This window comes from Bos taurus, chromosome 1 (assembly GCF_002263795.3).
Source record: "Bos taurus isolate L1 Dominette 01449 registration number 42190680 breed Hereford chromosome 1, ARS-UCD2.0, whole genome shotgun sequence".
NCBI lineage: Eukaryota > Metazoa > Chordata > Mammalia > Artiodactyla > Bovidae > Bos > Bos taurus.
This window is the reverse complement of record NC_037328.1, coordinates 138,329,843-138,347,045: the sequence shown is the minus strand read 5'-3', so window position 1 is coordinate 138,347,045 and position 17,203 is coordinate 138,329,843. Positions and strand designations below refer to the sequence as shown.

Here is a 17,203-nt window from a genome sequence, read left to right as displayed (position 1 = left end):
CCCCCTTACCAAACAACAAACAAATCTATTGTGCCTTGTCATTTACCTTCCTGTATCTGTGAACAAAAGTAGGCTCCACCTAGGGCATTTTATACTTGCAAAAAGCTTGCCCATTTCTCTGTAAGAAGATTATACAAGTGAAACATTCATTCTTTAGGTTCAAGAGTGGCCAGTTTATATCAAAACAAAACACCTCTACCCAAAACAGTCCCAAGCATTTGTGTTGATGATTGAATTTGCTCTCAGGAGTGATAAGAAGCACAAAGAAGCCCAAGCTAAACATAAAGATCAGTCTGGTGGGCCACCTCTCTGGGGAGCCACACCACATGGCCATTTTCTGTGGACAAGTCTCCACTGTCAAGGGTCTATTGAAGACTCTTTGAGGTCACACCTAAGGATTGACATAAACATGGGGCCTGAATTGGCATCATCTGGGATTCTGTGATAGCTGCTTACGTCTTGAGCTCACACAGACCTATTGCATTAGTCTAAACTTTAACAAGATCCTCTGGTGAACTGTATACACAAGGAAGTCTAAGAAGTGCTGCACTGGGTGCCCCAGCCCCACTTTAAGAAGATCACCTCTAGCTGGATAAACATCTTCTTCAGGGGAGACACCATTCCCAGCAGGGAGGAATTATAGATGACAACTGCAAAAACAGTATGGTTTTTGTTTTTTTTTTATTTTAAACATGCAAAATACAGTCCATGCATCTGCCATTTTAAAAAGTCTCTCATCCTGTAGCAGATAAAACCAAATATGTTTTGGCTATCAACATTCAAGAAATGTTTCAAAATGCTTTACAGTGTAAAGATAATAAGAAATTTAGCAAAATTTCAACAAACCTGTATAAAAAACAGATACAGATAACTTTTTATTTCAAGGCAACATGCTGTAATGTAAAGAGTAAGTTATAATTATCTGTGTTTCTTTGTAAAAAGTCTTTAACAATACAAGGGATTAACAGATCCAGGCCTCAGGGCTACACATGCAAAAAAAATTGTCAGTTAGTTAAAAATCACCAAACGTGCTATTTTTAAATGTGTATTTGTGTGTCTTTTTAAGTACAGGAGTAATAGAAGTATTAAATATTAGCAGGAATAGTATCTGAGAACTCAGTAAAAGTGTGTACAGTTCATGGAGCCAGTGTCCGGGAAGATTCATACATTTCTGATGAACATTTTGGCTTAATCCCTTTGCCATTGTAATAGTCCACGACTTGGTTTGGGACTTCAGCCAATACGCTCTTTGCCAGGGCAGCTGGAGATGCCTGCAGGGAAGAAGAAATCAGCATGACTCTGGCACCTGGTTGAACTAATCTGACCCAAATCAGCCTAAAACACTTGAATCCTGCTCTGAACAGCCGGTTTCATTCACTCATTCATTTATTCATCATTCATTCTGTACTTGTCAGCATCTACTCCAAGCAAGAGTTGTTAGATTGTTGGAAAGTGAGCTTTTAATTTCATAACTACGGTTTTTTCATATCTGTCTCAAAATAAGAACTATTCACATCTGAGGATGGGTGAACACTGGATGGTAGGAAGAACTGCCTTGCAGTTTTGTGTTTGAATTACATTCAAATCCAGACACCTATTTATGTCCCAGGCACTCTGGGAGTGTTCCTAGTGTCTGTGGTTCTTGCCATTAGAGAAGTTACAGTCGTGTGGAGGGCTTCCATGGTGGCTTGCTGCTGCTGCTAAGTCGTGGCAGTTGTGTCCGACTCTGTGCGACCCCATAGACGGCAGCCCACCAGGCTCCCCTGTCCCTGGGATTCTCCAGGCAAGAACACTGGAGTGTGTTGCCATTTCCTTCTCCAAAGCATGAAAGTAAAAAGTGAAAGGGAAGTCGCTCAGTCATGTCTGACTCTTCGAGACCTCATGGACTGTAGCCCACCAGGCTCCTCTGTCCATGGGATTCTCCAGGCAAGAGTACTAGAGTGGGTTGCCATTGCCTTCTCCCTCTTTGGTGGCTTAGACGTTAAAGAATCTGATAGCAATGTAGGAGATGCAGGTTTGATCCCTGGGTTCGGGAAGATCCTCTGGAGGAGGAAATAGCAACCCACTCCAGTATTCTTGCTTGCAGAATTCCATGGACAGAGGAGTCTGGTAGGTTACAGTCCATGGGGTAACAAAGAGTCAGACACAACTGAGCAACTAACACACACACACACACACACACACACACACACATGTGAGGGGAGCCTGGTGGGGCTGAAATGAACCCTCCCATGAGGCAGAACACGATCCACACCACAGAGCAGCAGATCACATCACATGTGAACTTATTAGAAACTAAGATCCTTAAACCCATCCCAGAGCTAATGTATCAGAATCTGCATTTTAACCCAATGACTAGGTGACTCCTATGCATATTGAAATTTGAGAAGCACTGCCCTAGGGAGTCACAAACACTGTGTAGCTAGAGCACAGAAAATCAAGAGCGTAAGTCATCTAAGAGATCACAGCAGGCTTCCAAGAAGAGATAGCATTTAAGTTGGGTATGTTTTGAAACAGGGAGAAGGAGAGGACTGGCATTTGATCATTCTAGGGACAGTGAGTCATCTGATGGGGCTCTGAAGGAAGTGTGTATTAGGGATGTAGGATTGGCTGTGCATTTAGCTGGAAAATGAGCTTGTGGCCGAGTGATGGAATGTATTGAATACTGCGCTAGTTTCTGCAGCCTTTCTTCTATCAGCAGTATAGACTCTAAGCCTTGGGGCAGAGGAAGGTGGAGGCTGACATTCTGCATGGACTCTGGACTCATGCAGAGCTGGGCTTGACTTCTGACCCTGGCACTCTCTATTAACTGCCCAGCCCCTGGGCAAGTAAGATTGCCTGATTCTCATTGTTAGCAGTTACTGCAGAGGTTGAGAACTTGAGGCAGAGTGAAACGTTTGAGGTCCCTCAGGAAAAGTCCTGAAGGAAAGAGGGCTGGCCTAAACGCCAGGCGATGAGGTTTCTACCTCTTGCCTTCCTTGTCACTCAGCCATTCGACTTTGCTAAGCCCTGATGTTTTGAGACAGGAAGGGAAAGAATAGGAATTCATTCTACCTCAAACATTCTAGGTGGTTCAAAATGCAAGAGATCTTAAAAATTTCAAAAACGATCTGAAAATACTGTGCTTCTAAAGTGACTGCTCACATTTTGAAGATGTCAGTATGTTGGCCATTGGCATCCATTAACACTCTTTTATTTTATAAATAACTGCTCAGGTGTGTTAGATCATGGCCAACTTGTACACTGGGGAAAACACAAGAGTCATTTTCTCTCTTTTCTCTTTGGTTGTTGCCCACACAAAGGCTAGAAAGATAAGGACTTATCTCCCAGTCTTCCTGGCATGTGGGGATGCCGTGTGACCCAATTTCATTATTTGAGACCCAAGTGAAGTTTCCTCGGGGCTGTTTCTTGGAAAGCTCTTCAACAGACATCATCAGTTCTATATCTCTTTTCCCTTCTAGAATCACATTCTAGAATTTCTAGAGCTTTGGCAACCATTTTATCATTATGAGGAAATAGCAAAAAGAATCTCTAAGTGGTACTGACACTATTGAATCATTGAAAAAACTAGCCAGTAGCCACTAGCCCCTAACATTTAGTTACATGAGAAAAGAAAAGTATATTTGTACTTACATAATCACTTTTGGCACAATTTCTATTTTGCTATACTAGATATGTTTGATTATTCTTCATGTGGGGACTATTCCACTATATCATAGGATGCTTACAAGCCTTTCTGGCCTCTACCTACTGGATGAAAGTAGCCATCAAAAATGTTTCTAGCCATTGCCAACTTTTTCTGGGGAGAAAAAAATCATCCTTGGTTAAGAACAACTCATGTGATCCACTGTGATATGGGGTTGCTGTTATGTTGAGACAAAAATATTCCTGACCAGTGTGTCAAATAGAACTTGCTTGGGTGATAAAAGTATTCTGTATCTATGCTGTCCAATGTGGTAGTCACCAGACACATGGTGTCTCTGAGCCCCTGTGATATGGCTAGTGTGACTGAAAAACCCACTTTTTAATTTTAATGAATTTAAATTTAAATAACCACATGTGGCCCTTTGCTGCTGTGTTGGATGGCACAGCTCCCAAAGATTCTCCTGCCCTTTGCACATCTGTACTGGTGGTTCTGGTGAGCAAAGACTGCTTGGAGTCCTCAGGTTAGGAAAAGGAAAAAAACATGAAAGTAGCTGGCAACAACAGTAATAACAGCTGCATTTATTCACCACCTACAAGCACCAGGCACCATGCTGAGCTTTATATAGGCCCTTCCTCTAATCTTCCAAAGTGTGTATCCTTTACCCCATTTTACAAACGAAAGTCTGCGACACAGAGAGGTTAAGTAAATTGCCTTGAGTCACACAGCCCACAGCCTCTGCCTGTCTGAAGGTCTGAGTTACTTTGCAGAGCAGAAAACGAGAGGCAATTCACGGGTTCCTGGCTGTATGAAATGATATCAGCACTTCATCTGGTGCTTTATTTATGGTATATTGAATTCAGAGTAGATTAATTTGGATAATGAAATAGTTCTCAGAATCTAATTTGAAATTCAGGAAGATAAGGTGCGTGTTGAGCTCCTGGTGCTCTGCTCTGTGGTCCACAGGAAGCTAGGACCCTGGGGCAGAGGGACAGCCAGCCCACCCCCTTCCTGGCCCCATTAGGCACTTCCTTATTGCAGATCCCTCGTCCCCTCCTGCCACCCCACCAAGGTCTGCCTTCTTCATGTCGCAACTCTGGCCATGTCTCTGAAGTTTTGTAGTGACAGGGTAGCCCTCCTCAACCACCCACAGATCACTTAGGTGGACACCTGTGTTCCAACTGGGCAATTCTCCAGTAAATTCCCAGAAGTTAGACCCATGGCTCCTCATCTCACCGTGGTCCCAGTGCAAGCACGCAGCAGGCAGTCTGTAAGTGTGTGAGGGAGAGCAGCGGCTGGAACGAAAGCGGCAGCCCTACATGGCAATGAGGCATATGTGTGTGTGTGTGTGTTTGCAGCCGGTAGGGAGAGGGTGGTTTGGGGAAACTCTTAAACCCCTCATCACTCAGGCAATATTGTGGGTGGTGGTCACTCCTGTGGTACTTGTGTCAGCTGGATATTACAGTCTGGAAGAATGCCCTCTCCCACCTTGGGCATCACCCGAGCAACTAGCTTCATTGATGGATACAACTGTAGGGGCTTCAGCTCCAGCACACCCCGACTTGACAAAGATGCCCCTCCTTGCTGTCCTGTGCAGACACCTTGGGGGCTTGAAACCTCCCCTGGGCAAGTTGAAGATAGGCTACAGTAGCAGAGGTACCCTTCCCCCAGGCTTAACTGCCCTTACTTGTGGCAGCTTTCACAAGGGGCGTGGGATGAAGGGGACTCTATAACACAGCAGGGCTCTTTAGGCCCACCACCAACCCAGAGGGAAACTTCACGTTGAGTCAGAAAAAAAAAATTCTTTTTTAACCCGTTGGTCATGAACCAGTTTTGAGTCTACCTTGGCAAACTGATTTCAGCATTTTTCCCTACTGATCACAATCAATTGTTTAATATTATCCTTTAAACTAACTTTGTCATCTTGCTGGTTCTTTCATTACTGAATTAAATAAATCTTTGATGATGCTTACTATATATTTATAGAGGATTTAGGATTCTATCATTTTGTAAACATACTTTGCCAAGGCAAACACAGGCCTCTGCCAGGGCACATGGCTTGAGAAGGAGAAATGAGGCTGCATTTCAGCTCCTCTTTCTACTTTCCTTGAGCAGGAAACAATCTGTCCAACTGTATATGCCAGCCTTGGGTACACTGAAGACCCTAAATTATGTAGATGAGGCCAAATTCCAATGAAAGTTTGGCTACATAGTTAGCATGACTCCTCATCCATAACTCAGGGCATACTTCTTTCTCCAATGAGTCAAGCGTTACATGTCCTAGCTGGGAGGTGGCCTGGCCCAGGCAGGTATGGCTGGCATTGCTTCACTACCAACACTGGTGGGAAAATGGGGGGTTTCTGCTTTCCCAAGGTAAGCCCCCCAAATATGCGTACGTGTTTGAAGTTCCTGAAGGGCACGAACTGGACGATGTCACGGAGGACAGGCTCTCCCTTGGGTGATCTCAGAATCCCATCATCACCGTCCAGCATCTGCATGTCACTGAAGTCTGCGTTGCCTACTCCCACGATGATGACTGACATGGGGAGGTGGGAGGCATGGACGATGGCCTCCCGCGTGTCAGCCATGTCTGTGATGACCCCATCAGTCAGGATCAGCAGGATGAAGTATTGCTGCCATAGGTCGGACATCAGGAGACAATGGGGACAGAGAGGTGGAGGAGACAAGGACAAAGCCAGTTACACACTCAGGTGGCTCCAGTGCACACTGACCACAGCAAAAGTGATGACTAACTTTTCCTGAATGCCTGAGTTTACAGCCCTAAACACCAAAGACTTAGGATGAATGGAACTTAAAGGCTGGCTCAGTAATTGCAAGTAAACCCAGATAATCACCTTGCTGCTAAGTTGCTTCAGTCATGTCCAACTCTGTGCGACCCCAGAAATGGCAGCCCACCAGGCTCCCCCGTCCCTGGGATTCTCCAGGCAAGAACACTGGAGTGGGTTGCCATTTCCTTCTCCAGTGCATGAAAGTGAAAAGTGAAAGTGAAGTCGCTCAGTCATGTCCGATTCCTAGCGACCCCATGGACTGCAGCCTACCAGGCTCCTCTGTCCATGGGATTTTCCAGGCAAGAGTACTGGAGTGGAGTGCCATTGCCTTCTCCACGGGGTATAGACAGAATAGTAGAGGAGTCAGGGGACTGGTTTCAAAGCCTCATTCTCTGAGATGGTGGGAATTTTCCCCTGAATCCTCTGGGTCTCACCCTTTTCAGCTCTCAAGTGAGTGGTAGAGCTGGATCATTCATACGGTCCTCTTCAGCTTGGAGATTTGCAAATCTAAAGTGGAGCTGCCTAATTTAGCCACCAGCTCCATGTGACTACTGAGGCCTTGAAATGCCGTGAAAGCAATGGAGAAACAGAATTTTAAATTTTATCTCATTCAAATAAATTTAAATTTAACTTAAAAAAATGGATACCTGATTGATTTACTGGAAATATTTTAAGTATATTTGCACAACTATAAATATGTGAATCTAGGGGACATATGTATACCTACGGCTGATTCTTGTTGATGTTTGACAGAAAACAACAAAATTCTGTAAAGCAATTATCCTTCAATTAAAACATAAATTAAAAAATATGTGAATCTACTTTCTCAATTATCAATTTATTGAATCTATATAAGGATCAAGTATTTTTGATGATAATTTAGCATCTAAATTGAGATGATATAAGGATAAAATTCAGAGAAGGCAATGGCACCCTACTCCAGTACTCTTGCCTGGAAAATCCCATGGACAGAGGAGCCTGGTAGGCTGCAGTCCATGCTAAGAATCAGACATGACTGAACGACTTCACTTTCACTTTTCACTTTCATGTATTGGAGAAGGAAATGGCAACCCACTCCAGTGTTCTTGCCTGGAGAATCCCAGGGATGGGGGAGCCTGATGGGGTTGCACAGAGTCGGACACGACTGAAGTGACTTAGCAGTAGCAAGGATAAAACACACTAGATTTTGAAGACTTAGTACAAAAAATAACTTAAAATACTTTATTAATAATTTTTATATGGAGTACCTCTTAAGATGATGGTTTTAGTTATGCTGGGTTAAATAAAATATGTTATTAAAATGAATTTCCCTGTTTTTCTTCAGCTTTAAACTGTGACTACTGGAGAATTAAACATTTCCGCATACCTCCCACTCTATTTCTAGAGGATGGCACTGCACTAAAGCCCTAGGATAGGTGAGGATTGTGGGCTCTCCTTCTTTAGATTGCGTGCCCTGGACTGGTGAGTGGCCTGCAGATGGCTGCCCTTCTCCAAGGATGGGGGTGAAGGCTCTTACTACTCTAAATTATGGCTGAACAGGCTTGTGGGAGTCTCATCTGAGGTGGAGACTGGACAGGAGGCTCCATACTCATCAGCACAGGGAGGGCTAGGGAAGGGCTATGGGGTCTGAAGAGGGAAAGTTCAGGGAGGACCTCATTGTCCTTAGTTATTAAAGGCATCATGACAGCATCTCGGATGAGAAGGGATTCGGGAATGAGGTTACTGAGATGCTACTCACACCAAACTCTAAAGAACTTTTAATGTAACCTTTGCAATATGCTCATCTACAGGGAATAAATGTGAGATGGTGAAACCACTCCAAGTTGCCACATTTCAAAGGAGAAAGGCTAGATAGGAAATCACATGTTGAACACATCTGGTTTTGAGAATCACACTTAAAAGGTTGCATTTAGGGCTGGTAGTGCTAAAGAGTTCCCATTTTTCTCTGTGAGCCTGAAAAAAATATTTTTAAGCAAAACAACCCAGTCAAAACACAACTGGAGAGAAGAGAAAGTCATACTATGATGAAGACAGACACGTGTCCTTAACGCTTTTCAGTTTAATATAGAGGCAAATTCTGTTCCATGTCTGCTAATTACCCATCCCTAGTTCTAACCGAACAATTTTTACATTCATTTGAGTTATCAATTTTCATCCATACCTATGCTTTTGGAGTCTTATACATTCACAGAGAAAGTGGCCTGGGAGTTTGAAGGAAGGTTTTAATCAGGGAAAGTGATGGAGGAGCTAGGGAGGTGTAGGGAGAAGGGGCCAAAGGAGGCAACTTGGTGGCTTAGGGATGGATGGATGTGACGTAGGAAATACCAGAGTCATAAATGACTCTTTGCAGGGTGCGCCTTGGAGGCTATAACAGGTACCAAATCTGGTTGGAGCCTCCTCCTGATTCCTGAGCAGGTGGCCTTGTGAGTGAATCACACTTCTGCACCCCTACCATTCACTCCTCACCTTCCCCTAACTCCTGTTTGATCTGATCTTCATGGTTCAGGGCATGGATCTCCCCAACCTGTCCCCTACAACACCTCCAGGAGCAAACAACCTGACAATCACACCACCATATTGGGGAATTTAGAGTTGTCATTGTCTAGATCGGGTGCTGGGAAAATATTTTCTGTAAAGTGGCTATGATAAATACTTTAGGCTGTGTGGGCCATAATTGTGTCTGTGGCAATGACCTAACTATGCCTGTTAGAATGAAAATAGCCATGCTAAGTTGCTTCAGTTGTGTCCGACTCTGTGCGATCCCATAGACGGCAGCCCACCAGGCTCTCCCATCCCTGGGATTCTCCAGGCAAGAACACTGGAGTGGGTTGCCATTTCCTTCTCCAATGCATGAAAGTGAGAAGTGAAAGCGAAGTTGCTCAGTCGTGTCCGACTCTTCGCAACCCCATGGACTTCAGCCGACCAGGCTCCTCCATCCATGGGATTTTCCAGGCAAGAGTACTGGAGTGGGTTGCCATTGCCTTCTCCAGAAAATAGGCATAGATATTACTTAATAGGAATGTGCATGGCTGTGTTCCAATAAAACTTTACTGAGGGACACAAGTTTAATGTCATATAACTTTTGTGTGCCATGAAATATGATTCTCCTTTTGATTTTTTTTCAACCATTTAAAACTGTAGAAGCCATTCTTAGCTAACTGAAAAACAGGTTGCAGAATGTTGCTGGCTTTTCATTTAGAGCAGGGATTCTTTTTTTCTTTCCAGTAATTTTTATTCATTCTTTACTTCTCTCTCATTTGCCTTGATTTCATTTTTTTTTAATTTATTTTTTAATTGAAGTATAATTGCTTTACAGAATTTTTTTGGTTTCTGCCAAACATCAGGATGAAGCACCCATAGGTATACATATGTAACAACCTAGAGAGGTGGGATGGTGAGGGAGATGGGAGGGAGGTTCAAAAGGTAGAGCAGGGATTCTTAACCTGGGCTTGCAGACTGTTGAAATAATTTCAGGCCATCTGCACAGTTGGGGTAAATTAAAGTTCTGTTTTCACTTACCTTTAACTAAAAATGTATCATTTTTCAATTCTGAGTATAATCAACAAATAAAATTGGTTTTAACTGTACTTGTGGCTGAGTCACCAATAAAATTACAGAATATGTTCCTGTTACAATAGAGTGTATCATTTACATTCAATATTACTTAGAAATAACGAATTATTAGGCCAGGCACTAATTCTCATAATTTAAATTTATTGCTATATTTATGATGCTTCTATGTCACATTTAAAAATATTTAGCTAACTGCATTTCAACATAATTGGTTTACTTTATAACATATATTTTATTCTGTGCATTTAAAGGCCATTCTGAGGAGGGGGTCCATGGGCTTTACCAGCTGCTAATGGTGTCCATGGATCAAAAAGGGTTAAGAAGCTGTGGTCTGAAGAGACTGTCAAGATTCTAGACCTGATCCTTCCAGGTTTAATCTCGATAAAGGTAATAGGCTGCAGACTGCTGGATCGAAACCCTGATGGAAATTTCCAATAAAGCTTGCAGTAACACTTGCTTCCAAAATCAGGGTAGGAAAATGCTCATGGGTGAAACATTATAGTCTGAATGTACTTGAGGTCCTGTTTAAATAATAAGGGGATTTTTTCTTTCTAGAAGAGTTTCATAAAACTGGGGAAAAAATCCTATAGCCCCAGACTTCCTGAAACCACTTGCCTACAAGGTTCAAAAGGTTAGGACACTTGGCAATCAGTGATAACAAGGGGGCCCTGGACCACACTCTGTTAATAAGATAACAGAAACTCCTAGGGAAAGCATCAGTGTTCCTGGCATACAAGAATGAGTTATTTGAGAAGATATGGATTAGATCCTTTCAGTACTGTTTTCTGATCTGTCCTTTCAGAGTAGACCCATCTGGCCCTGGAGGAGTAAGTGATGCCCAAAACCTCATTCTGGTTTCTATTAATCCAGAATGCACACCTATGTCAGATTCTCTTTACTCCTGTAAGTGTTGGTACCCTAGAGAGGCTGAGATAACTCAGTTTTCAAACTGGGCTCCGTGGAGCCCTAGAGATGCCTTGGATCCTCTTAAGGATAAAGCAGCTTAAGTGTGGACCCCACCCCTTAGCCCAGATTGAGTCAGAACAGTCTGTTTTCTTAAAATCTATATGTTTGGTTTCTAAGAAAGATATTACTTGAAGAATTTGAGGTTCTGGTAATTTAAAGGGGTTAAAATAAATGAAATACTGATCTTGTCCAACCCTATCCCTAAACCTTGCATCTGTGAGGATTCAGAATTTCTCCAAGGCCTCTTGGGTTTGTTAAGATGGAGCTGCTATTGATTTTGACAAGTGTGGTCTTCAGAGTGGTGTCAGGAGCAAAGTTTGGATGGTGTGGGTAGAGGCACCAGAGGAAAGAGAGATGGAGATGGTGAGTACGGGCAGTTCTTTCAGTGAATTTTGCTCAAAAAGAGTAAAATAAGGGACAGTAGCTAAAGGGTAGAGTGGTGTCAAGGGAGAGCTTTGAACTTAAACAAGAGAAATTACAACATGTTTTATTTGCTGATAGGAATGAGTCTTCAGTAGAAAGAGAAATAGAGGATAAGGAGAGAAAGGGAATGCAAGTACGAGGTCAGTGTTCCTGGATAGTTGGGAGGTGTGTGATGCAGTGCACAGAGCAGCCACCACTGTGAGATGGGAATATATCCAGCCCATTCTAACATAAGGGATGCTGAGAACACAGGCAGAGAGCATGGGGGAAAGATGGGCTCACATAGGAAGGTGAGGCAGCAGTATATCATGTTCTTTATGCAAATCTAGTATTGGGGAATCCAGGATAAAATCATAAAGAAAATTTCAGACATCATTAATATTCTGCTAAATCTTAAAAAAATTCAGTTCAGTTCAGTTCAGTCGCTCAGTTGTGTCCGACTCTTTGTGACCCCATGAACCGCAGCACGACAGGCCTCCCTGTCCACCACCAATTCCCAGGGTCCACCCAAACCCATGTCCATCGAGTCAGTGATGCCATCCAACCATCTCATCCTCTGTCGTCCCCTTCTCCTCCTGCCCTCAATCTTTCCCAGCATCAGGGTCTTTTCAAATGAGTCAGCTCTTTGCATCAGGTGGCCAAAGTATTGGAGTTTCAGCTTCAACATCACTCCCATCAATGAACACCCAGGACTGATCTCCTTTAGGATGGACTGGTTGGATCTCCTTGCAGTCCAACGGGCTCTCAAGAGTCTCCTCCAACACCACAGTTCAAAAGCATCAATTCTTCAGTGCTCAGCTTTCTTTCTAGGTCAACTCTCACATCCATACATGACCACAGGAAAAACCATAGCCTTGACTAGACGGACTTTTGTTGCCAAAGTAATGTCTCTGCTTTTTAATATGCTATCTAGGTTGGTCATAACTTTCCTTCCAAGGAGTAAATGTCTTTTAATTTCATGGCTACAGTCACCATCTGCAGTGATTTTGGAGCTCAGAAAAATAAAGTCTGACACTGTTTCCACTGTTTCCCCATCTATTTGCCATGAAGTGATGGGACCAGATGCCATCATCTTAGTTTTCTGAATGTTGAGCTTTAAGCCAACTTTTTCACTCTCCTCTTTCACTTTCATCAAGAGGCTCTTTAGTTCTTCTTCACTTTCTGTCATAAGGGTGGTTTCATCTGCATATCTGAGGTTATTGATATTTCTCCCGGCAATCTTGATTCCAGCTTGTGCTTCACCCAGCCCAACATTTCTCATGATGTACTCTGCATATAAGTTAAATAAGCAGGGTGACAATATACAGACTTGACGTACTCTTTTTCCTATTTGGAACCAGTCTGTTGTTCCATGTCCAGTTCTAACTGTTGCTTCCTGACCTGCATACAAGTTTCTCAAGAGGCACATAATTATGGTATTGAAAAAAGATACATAGAAAAATTATTATATTATGGTAATATATGTAACTCTAATGTAATTGGGTGGCGCTTCCCAGGTGGTGCTAGTGTTAAAGAACCCACCTGCCTGTGCAGGAGATGTAAGAGACACAAGTTTGATCCCTGGGTCAGGAAGATCCCTTGGAGAAGGGCATGGCAACCCATTCCAATATTGTTGCCTGGAGAATCCCATGGACACACAGAGTCTGGCAAGCTACAGTTCATGAGGTCACAAAGAGTCGGACACAACTGAAGTGACAGCATGCACACGACATATTAGGAAAAAAACTAAACTCTGGCCTTTCAGCTTTGGTTTGCATTTTTCTTAAGAAAACCACCAAAAGGACCTCAAACATCATACATCTTCCCCATGATGCTGTGTGTTACTTCACTTGACTACTAGGTAGAAGAATAACCCGTCATTTTATTTCACTTCCATCTGTAACCTGGATACCCTGGAAGTTAAGCTTAGTTTTGGTCAGTTTTTTTTTTTCTTTTTTTCCTTCCCAGGAACTGAAGGTGAGTTGAGCATTGTGACATGGACTTACACTCCGGAGAATATAGAGGCTTCCCTTGTTCAGTGACTCTTGTGTTCTGGTAATGTTAAAGACATTTGAGTTGTGTCATCCCTAAACCTCATGTTATTCCAGCAGTGATGGGCATGATTATCCCCATTTTTCAGATGAGGAGACTGAGGACTGGGGATGGAAGGTTAAACCATTTATTCAAACTCATGCAGGTAAAAATGCAAATTCATTGTCAGAGTCGGGTGGGTGCTATGGCCAGGGGAGGAAGGGTAGGCACCCATTAGCAGGCAGACCACCCCTCTCCTTACCGACGCCTCCTTCGTGTTGGTCTCCTCTGATGCTGACTTGGCCACCTTCTGGATGATGGGAGCGATGTTGGTGGGGCCGTAGAGCTGGAGTTTGGGAAGGCAGCTCTGATAGGCTTCCACAACTCCTTGAATCCCTGAGGTAAAATTGGCAAAGATCAATAGCTAATAGTCTTCTAAATATATTTAAATTCAAACACACACACATGAAGTATTAACTTTCCTCAAAGAGTCCTTATCAACAGCACATTTATGTTCTTAAGATAAAAAAGAAAACATCACATCTGGGCTGGTGTTTCTGCCTCCATTCCACTAAAATCATTCTCTTTATGCATTTTAGTTATTTTTGAAATTGGCTTGGGAAGAATTTGTTAATGAATGATTGTGTTTCCTACAGAATACAAACAACCTTTTTTATGACAAAGAGAATAGTCTAGACCCAGTTAAAAAAATGGCAGTTACAAACCTATGTATTCCCAAAACTTTTCTACACTTTTAAAAATAAGGGATTCATGTTGGGGATATTTTGCAACCCTATAGCTTAAAACTCAGAGAGAAATCTTTTAGTCAGAACTCATCCTCTTAAAAGGTTCACATCAAAAGCGATCATTTTTACTGGTGAAGAAACTGAGGCTCAGAGAGGTTTGTTGCAGACTCAGGATTCACATAGGTGTGTCTGGCTGTAAGGGCCATGCTCAAGGCTTTAACACTTCTCTACTTTTCGCACCACCCTGTTGACTCTAGTACACCCGTCCCAGGCCACCTATGTGAATAATGTGTACATACAGCCGTCTCTCCAGAGGCTAAAGTCTTTGTGGGCAGGAATTGCACCTTCCTCTCTCATAAGCTCAAGGCATGTCAGGCACATAGTAGCTGCTCCCCAAACATGTGATGGATGAGGAAAATGACTGTTACTGTTATCTGTTGGGGACTGTAATACAGACAAGTGACGCTCATCACCATGGGCACCCCCCATTTAAGGGGGCTTCCATCCAAACATCATGACAGGTGGGCTTTGTTTGTGCAGCTTCTCCCAGCCTGAGTCTTGACTGCACACTGAAGGTTCTAACATGATCCCACGGTGACACAGTCCCATTACCAGTGATTTTTGTTCAAAGGGTCCTCTCCATGCCTGTGCCTGTGTTCCTAAAGCCCTCTCTACCCTAAAACAGCACACTGGTCCTTCAGGCCAGAGAGACTCACACAGTCCCGCCTATGATTGTTTTCTGTCCATATCTTTCTAACCAGCTTTTGGGCATCTTGGATGTAGCTGTATTCTGTTTTAATTTATACACACATATGTAACAAAATGTGTATGAAAATGACTGGAAGTGTTCCATTCTCTTTAGTCTGCCATTCTAAAGACAGATACCAAATCAATATACACAGCCTGGTTTTGAAGTTAAGTGAATTTTTGCTTAAGATAAGCAAGTTTGAATTCGCTTTCAAAGGTACCAGGCAGATAAATTCTAAGATGTGAAACAGGTTAACATGGGATATGTCCTTCACTCTGCTTTGATGGAAAATCACTCTTACAGTTGAAGAGCAGGCATGGTTCCAGATGAGGGAAGCCTAAATTGTAATAAACTTGGCATGAAGGATGATGAAAGGGAATAAGAGCTGAGTGGAGATCTGGTCTCAGAGGTTGTTCTGTGCAGACCTGGGGATACTGATGTCATGTTCTTGGACAGTTAGTGCCAGATTTGTGAAAGAAACTGCAGAAAGCTTGACACCCCCCACAGGATCTGAATTAACTATGTTCTGGGTTCCTCCTTGACAGGAAGGAGGAGAGACATGAACATTTCCACTAGCCCACTGTAAAAATGTCTTACCATTTTCATAGCAACAGATGTGATTGGCTCTATTTATCATTTAGAAACCAGGAAAAATGATTCTAGGATACAATTTATCATCATAGTCATCATCATTATTTTGTGGAATGTGTTGGAGAATCTCCAGCTGGAAATAACAGAATAGGGATCAAAGTCTTTAAGGAGCTCTTTCTGGCACAAAACCACTGAAACGACTCCATTACCAATATGGTAAGATTGTCATATGATGTCCATACTTCCCCTCTTCTTATTACTACATAGTAAGTTGTAAAAAATAAATACTTGATGACAGCTTGGAAAGCAGAAAGGGGGTTATCTTATCACTGCCCATCAGGTGACCCTTCCCTCAAGTTTTTTTTTTTTTTTGGCCAGAGGAATCCAGAATTGGGATTGATATTCTTGCTGTAAGCTCAAGACCTCTTCTGCATTCTGTCTTTTCCAGCTCTTATACCTCTGCTCTCTTGTTATTTGGGTCCAGGGAGCCTAATTCTCTGCTGTGGACAATCATCACTGACGTACTGCATCAGGAGAGAGAAACTAAGATGGGAAAAGGGGGAAGGGAAGGCCTGTGGGACCCCAGCTTCCTTTCACATCGTGATTTACCTGCACATTCCGGGTTGTCTTCATTAAAGTTGATGGCGAAGTCATGAGAGACCTGGACACCAATTAAAATTTACAAAAGGAAGACAGGAGAATGACAACATTAATCCAGTCAGGAGGCACTGGGGTTAGAGTCTGCAAACAGACGCTCATTACATTCATTTTGTGTCAAGCAGCAGGAACCATTTTAAGCCTTTACAGAATCTCTCTGAGATGGAGGGTGGATTCTAAGCTCCCTGTGGAGTTGAGGTGACAGGGAGATTTTCTAGAATCAGATAAATGCTGGCAGGGGAGGAAGAATAAGGTATATGAAAAAAAATACAAGGAAAGATTTCAGAAAAATGTTAACTCCAAATAGCTTCAAGAGAGAAGTGGCCTCAGAACAGAGGCTAGATTTGGCTGAGTTCTATTTGGACCAAGTGATTAAAAAATGATAACTCAATAACCCAAGCTGTCTGCTCGAGATGGCTATGCTTACGAAGGCTCCAGCTAAGCTGTTGACATTTACGACTCATTCTAACATAATATATAGAACTGCTGGGCAGGAGGATTTTCACATACATACAGGCAAAAATAGACTCTAGCTTTTGGAAAAGTAATAAAGTAACATAATTTGGAAACTTCCAATACAGATTCCTCTACCTGGTGGGACCTATGTACAATACAAGGTCAAATAGTATGTGGCTTATTTTTTTCCTTCTAAAACTTGATAAAATAAGAGGTGTGTCTTGGCATCTAGACATTTTTATTGGGTCACATGGAATTTTATTGAGGTTTCCATTTCAAAGGCTATTTCCCAAAGCACTGACTCTCTGGGGCCAAGAAAATAGGTCATTGTGGTAAAAATCCCTTTTTTCCCAGTGGGGGTCAGAGCTGATGCTGTTGGTGCCTTAGCCACATTCCCTTGCCCTTGGCTCTCCCAGGCAACTCAATCAACTGTCAGTTATCTTACCTGGTTTATTTACCTTAAGTTTTTCTTGGGCTTCCAGAGCTGGCATGACTTACCCAGGTGACAGGCAAAAAGTGTTGGGGAATTAATGTCCCCTGAGAGTAATGTCCCTGGAGAGTAGCTCTTCAACATGGGCTGACAGGAGGCTGTGAATCAGTA

At 42.8% G+C, this 17,203-nt stretch overlaps 1 protein-coding gene across 2 annotated transcripts in view; it reads right to left on the bottom strand.

Annotated features, from left to right (window-relative positions):
* Positions 1 to 662: 662 nt before the first annotated feature.
* CPNE4 (copine 4) overlaps positions 663 to 17,203 on the bottom strand; it is a 686,953-nt gene continuing 670,412 nt past the window's right edge. For both annotated transcript variants that reach the window (XM_059889222.1, XM_003585702.5), the window contains exons 13-16: positions 16,099 to 16,150; positions 13,667 to 13,800; positions 6,040 to 6,276; positions 663 to 1,271 (exon numbers count right to left, since the gene is read on the bottom strand). In XM_059889222.1, coding sequence (XP_059745205.1) covers positions 1,137 to 1,271; positions 6,040 to 6,276; positions 13,667 to 13,800; positions 16,099 to 16,150 — 558 coding nt within the window. In that variant the 3' untranslated portion in view covers positions 663 to 1,136. The remainder of the gene's footprint in view (positions 1,272 to 6,039; positions 6,277 to 13,666; positions 13,801 to 16,098; positions 16,151 to 17,203) is intronic.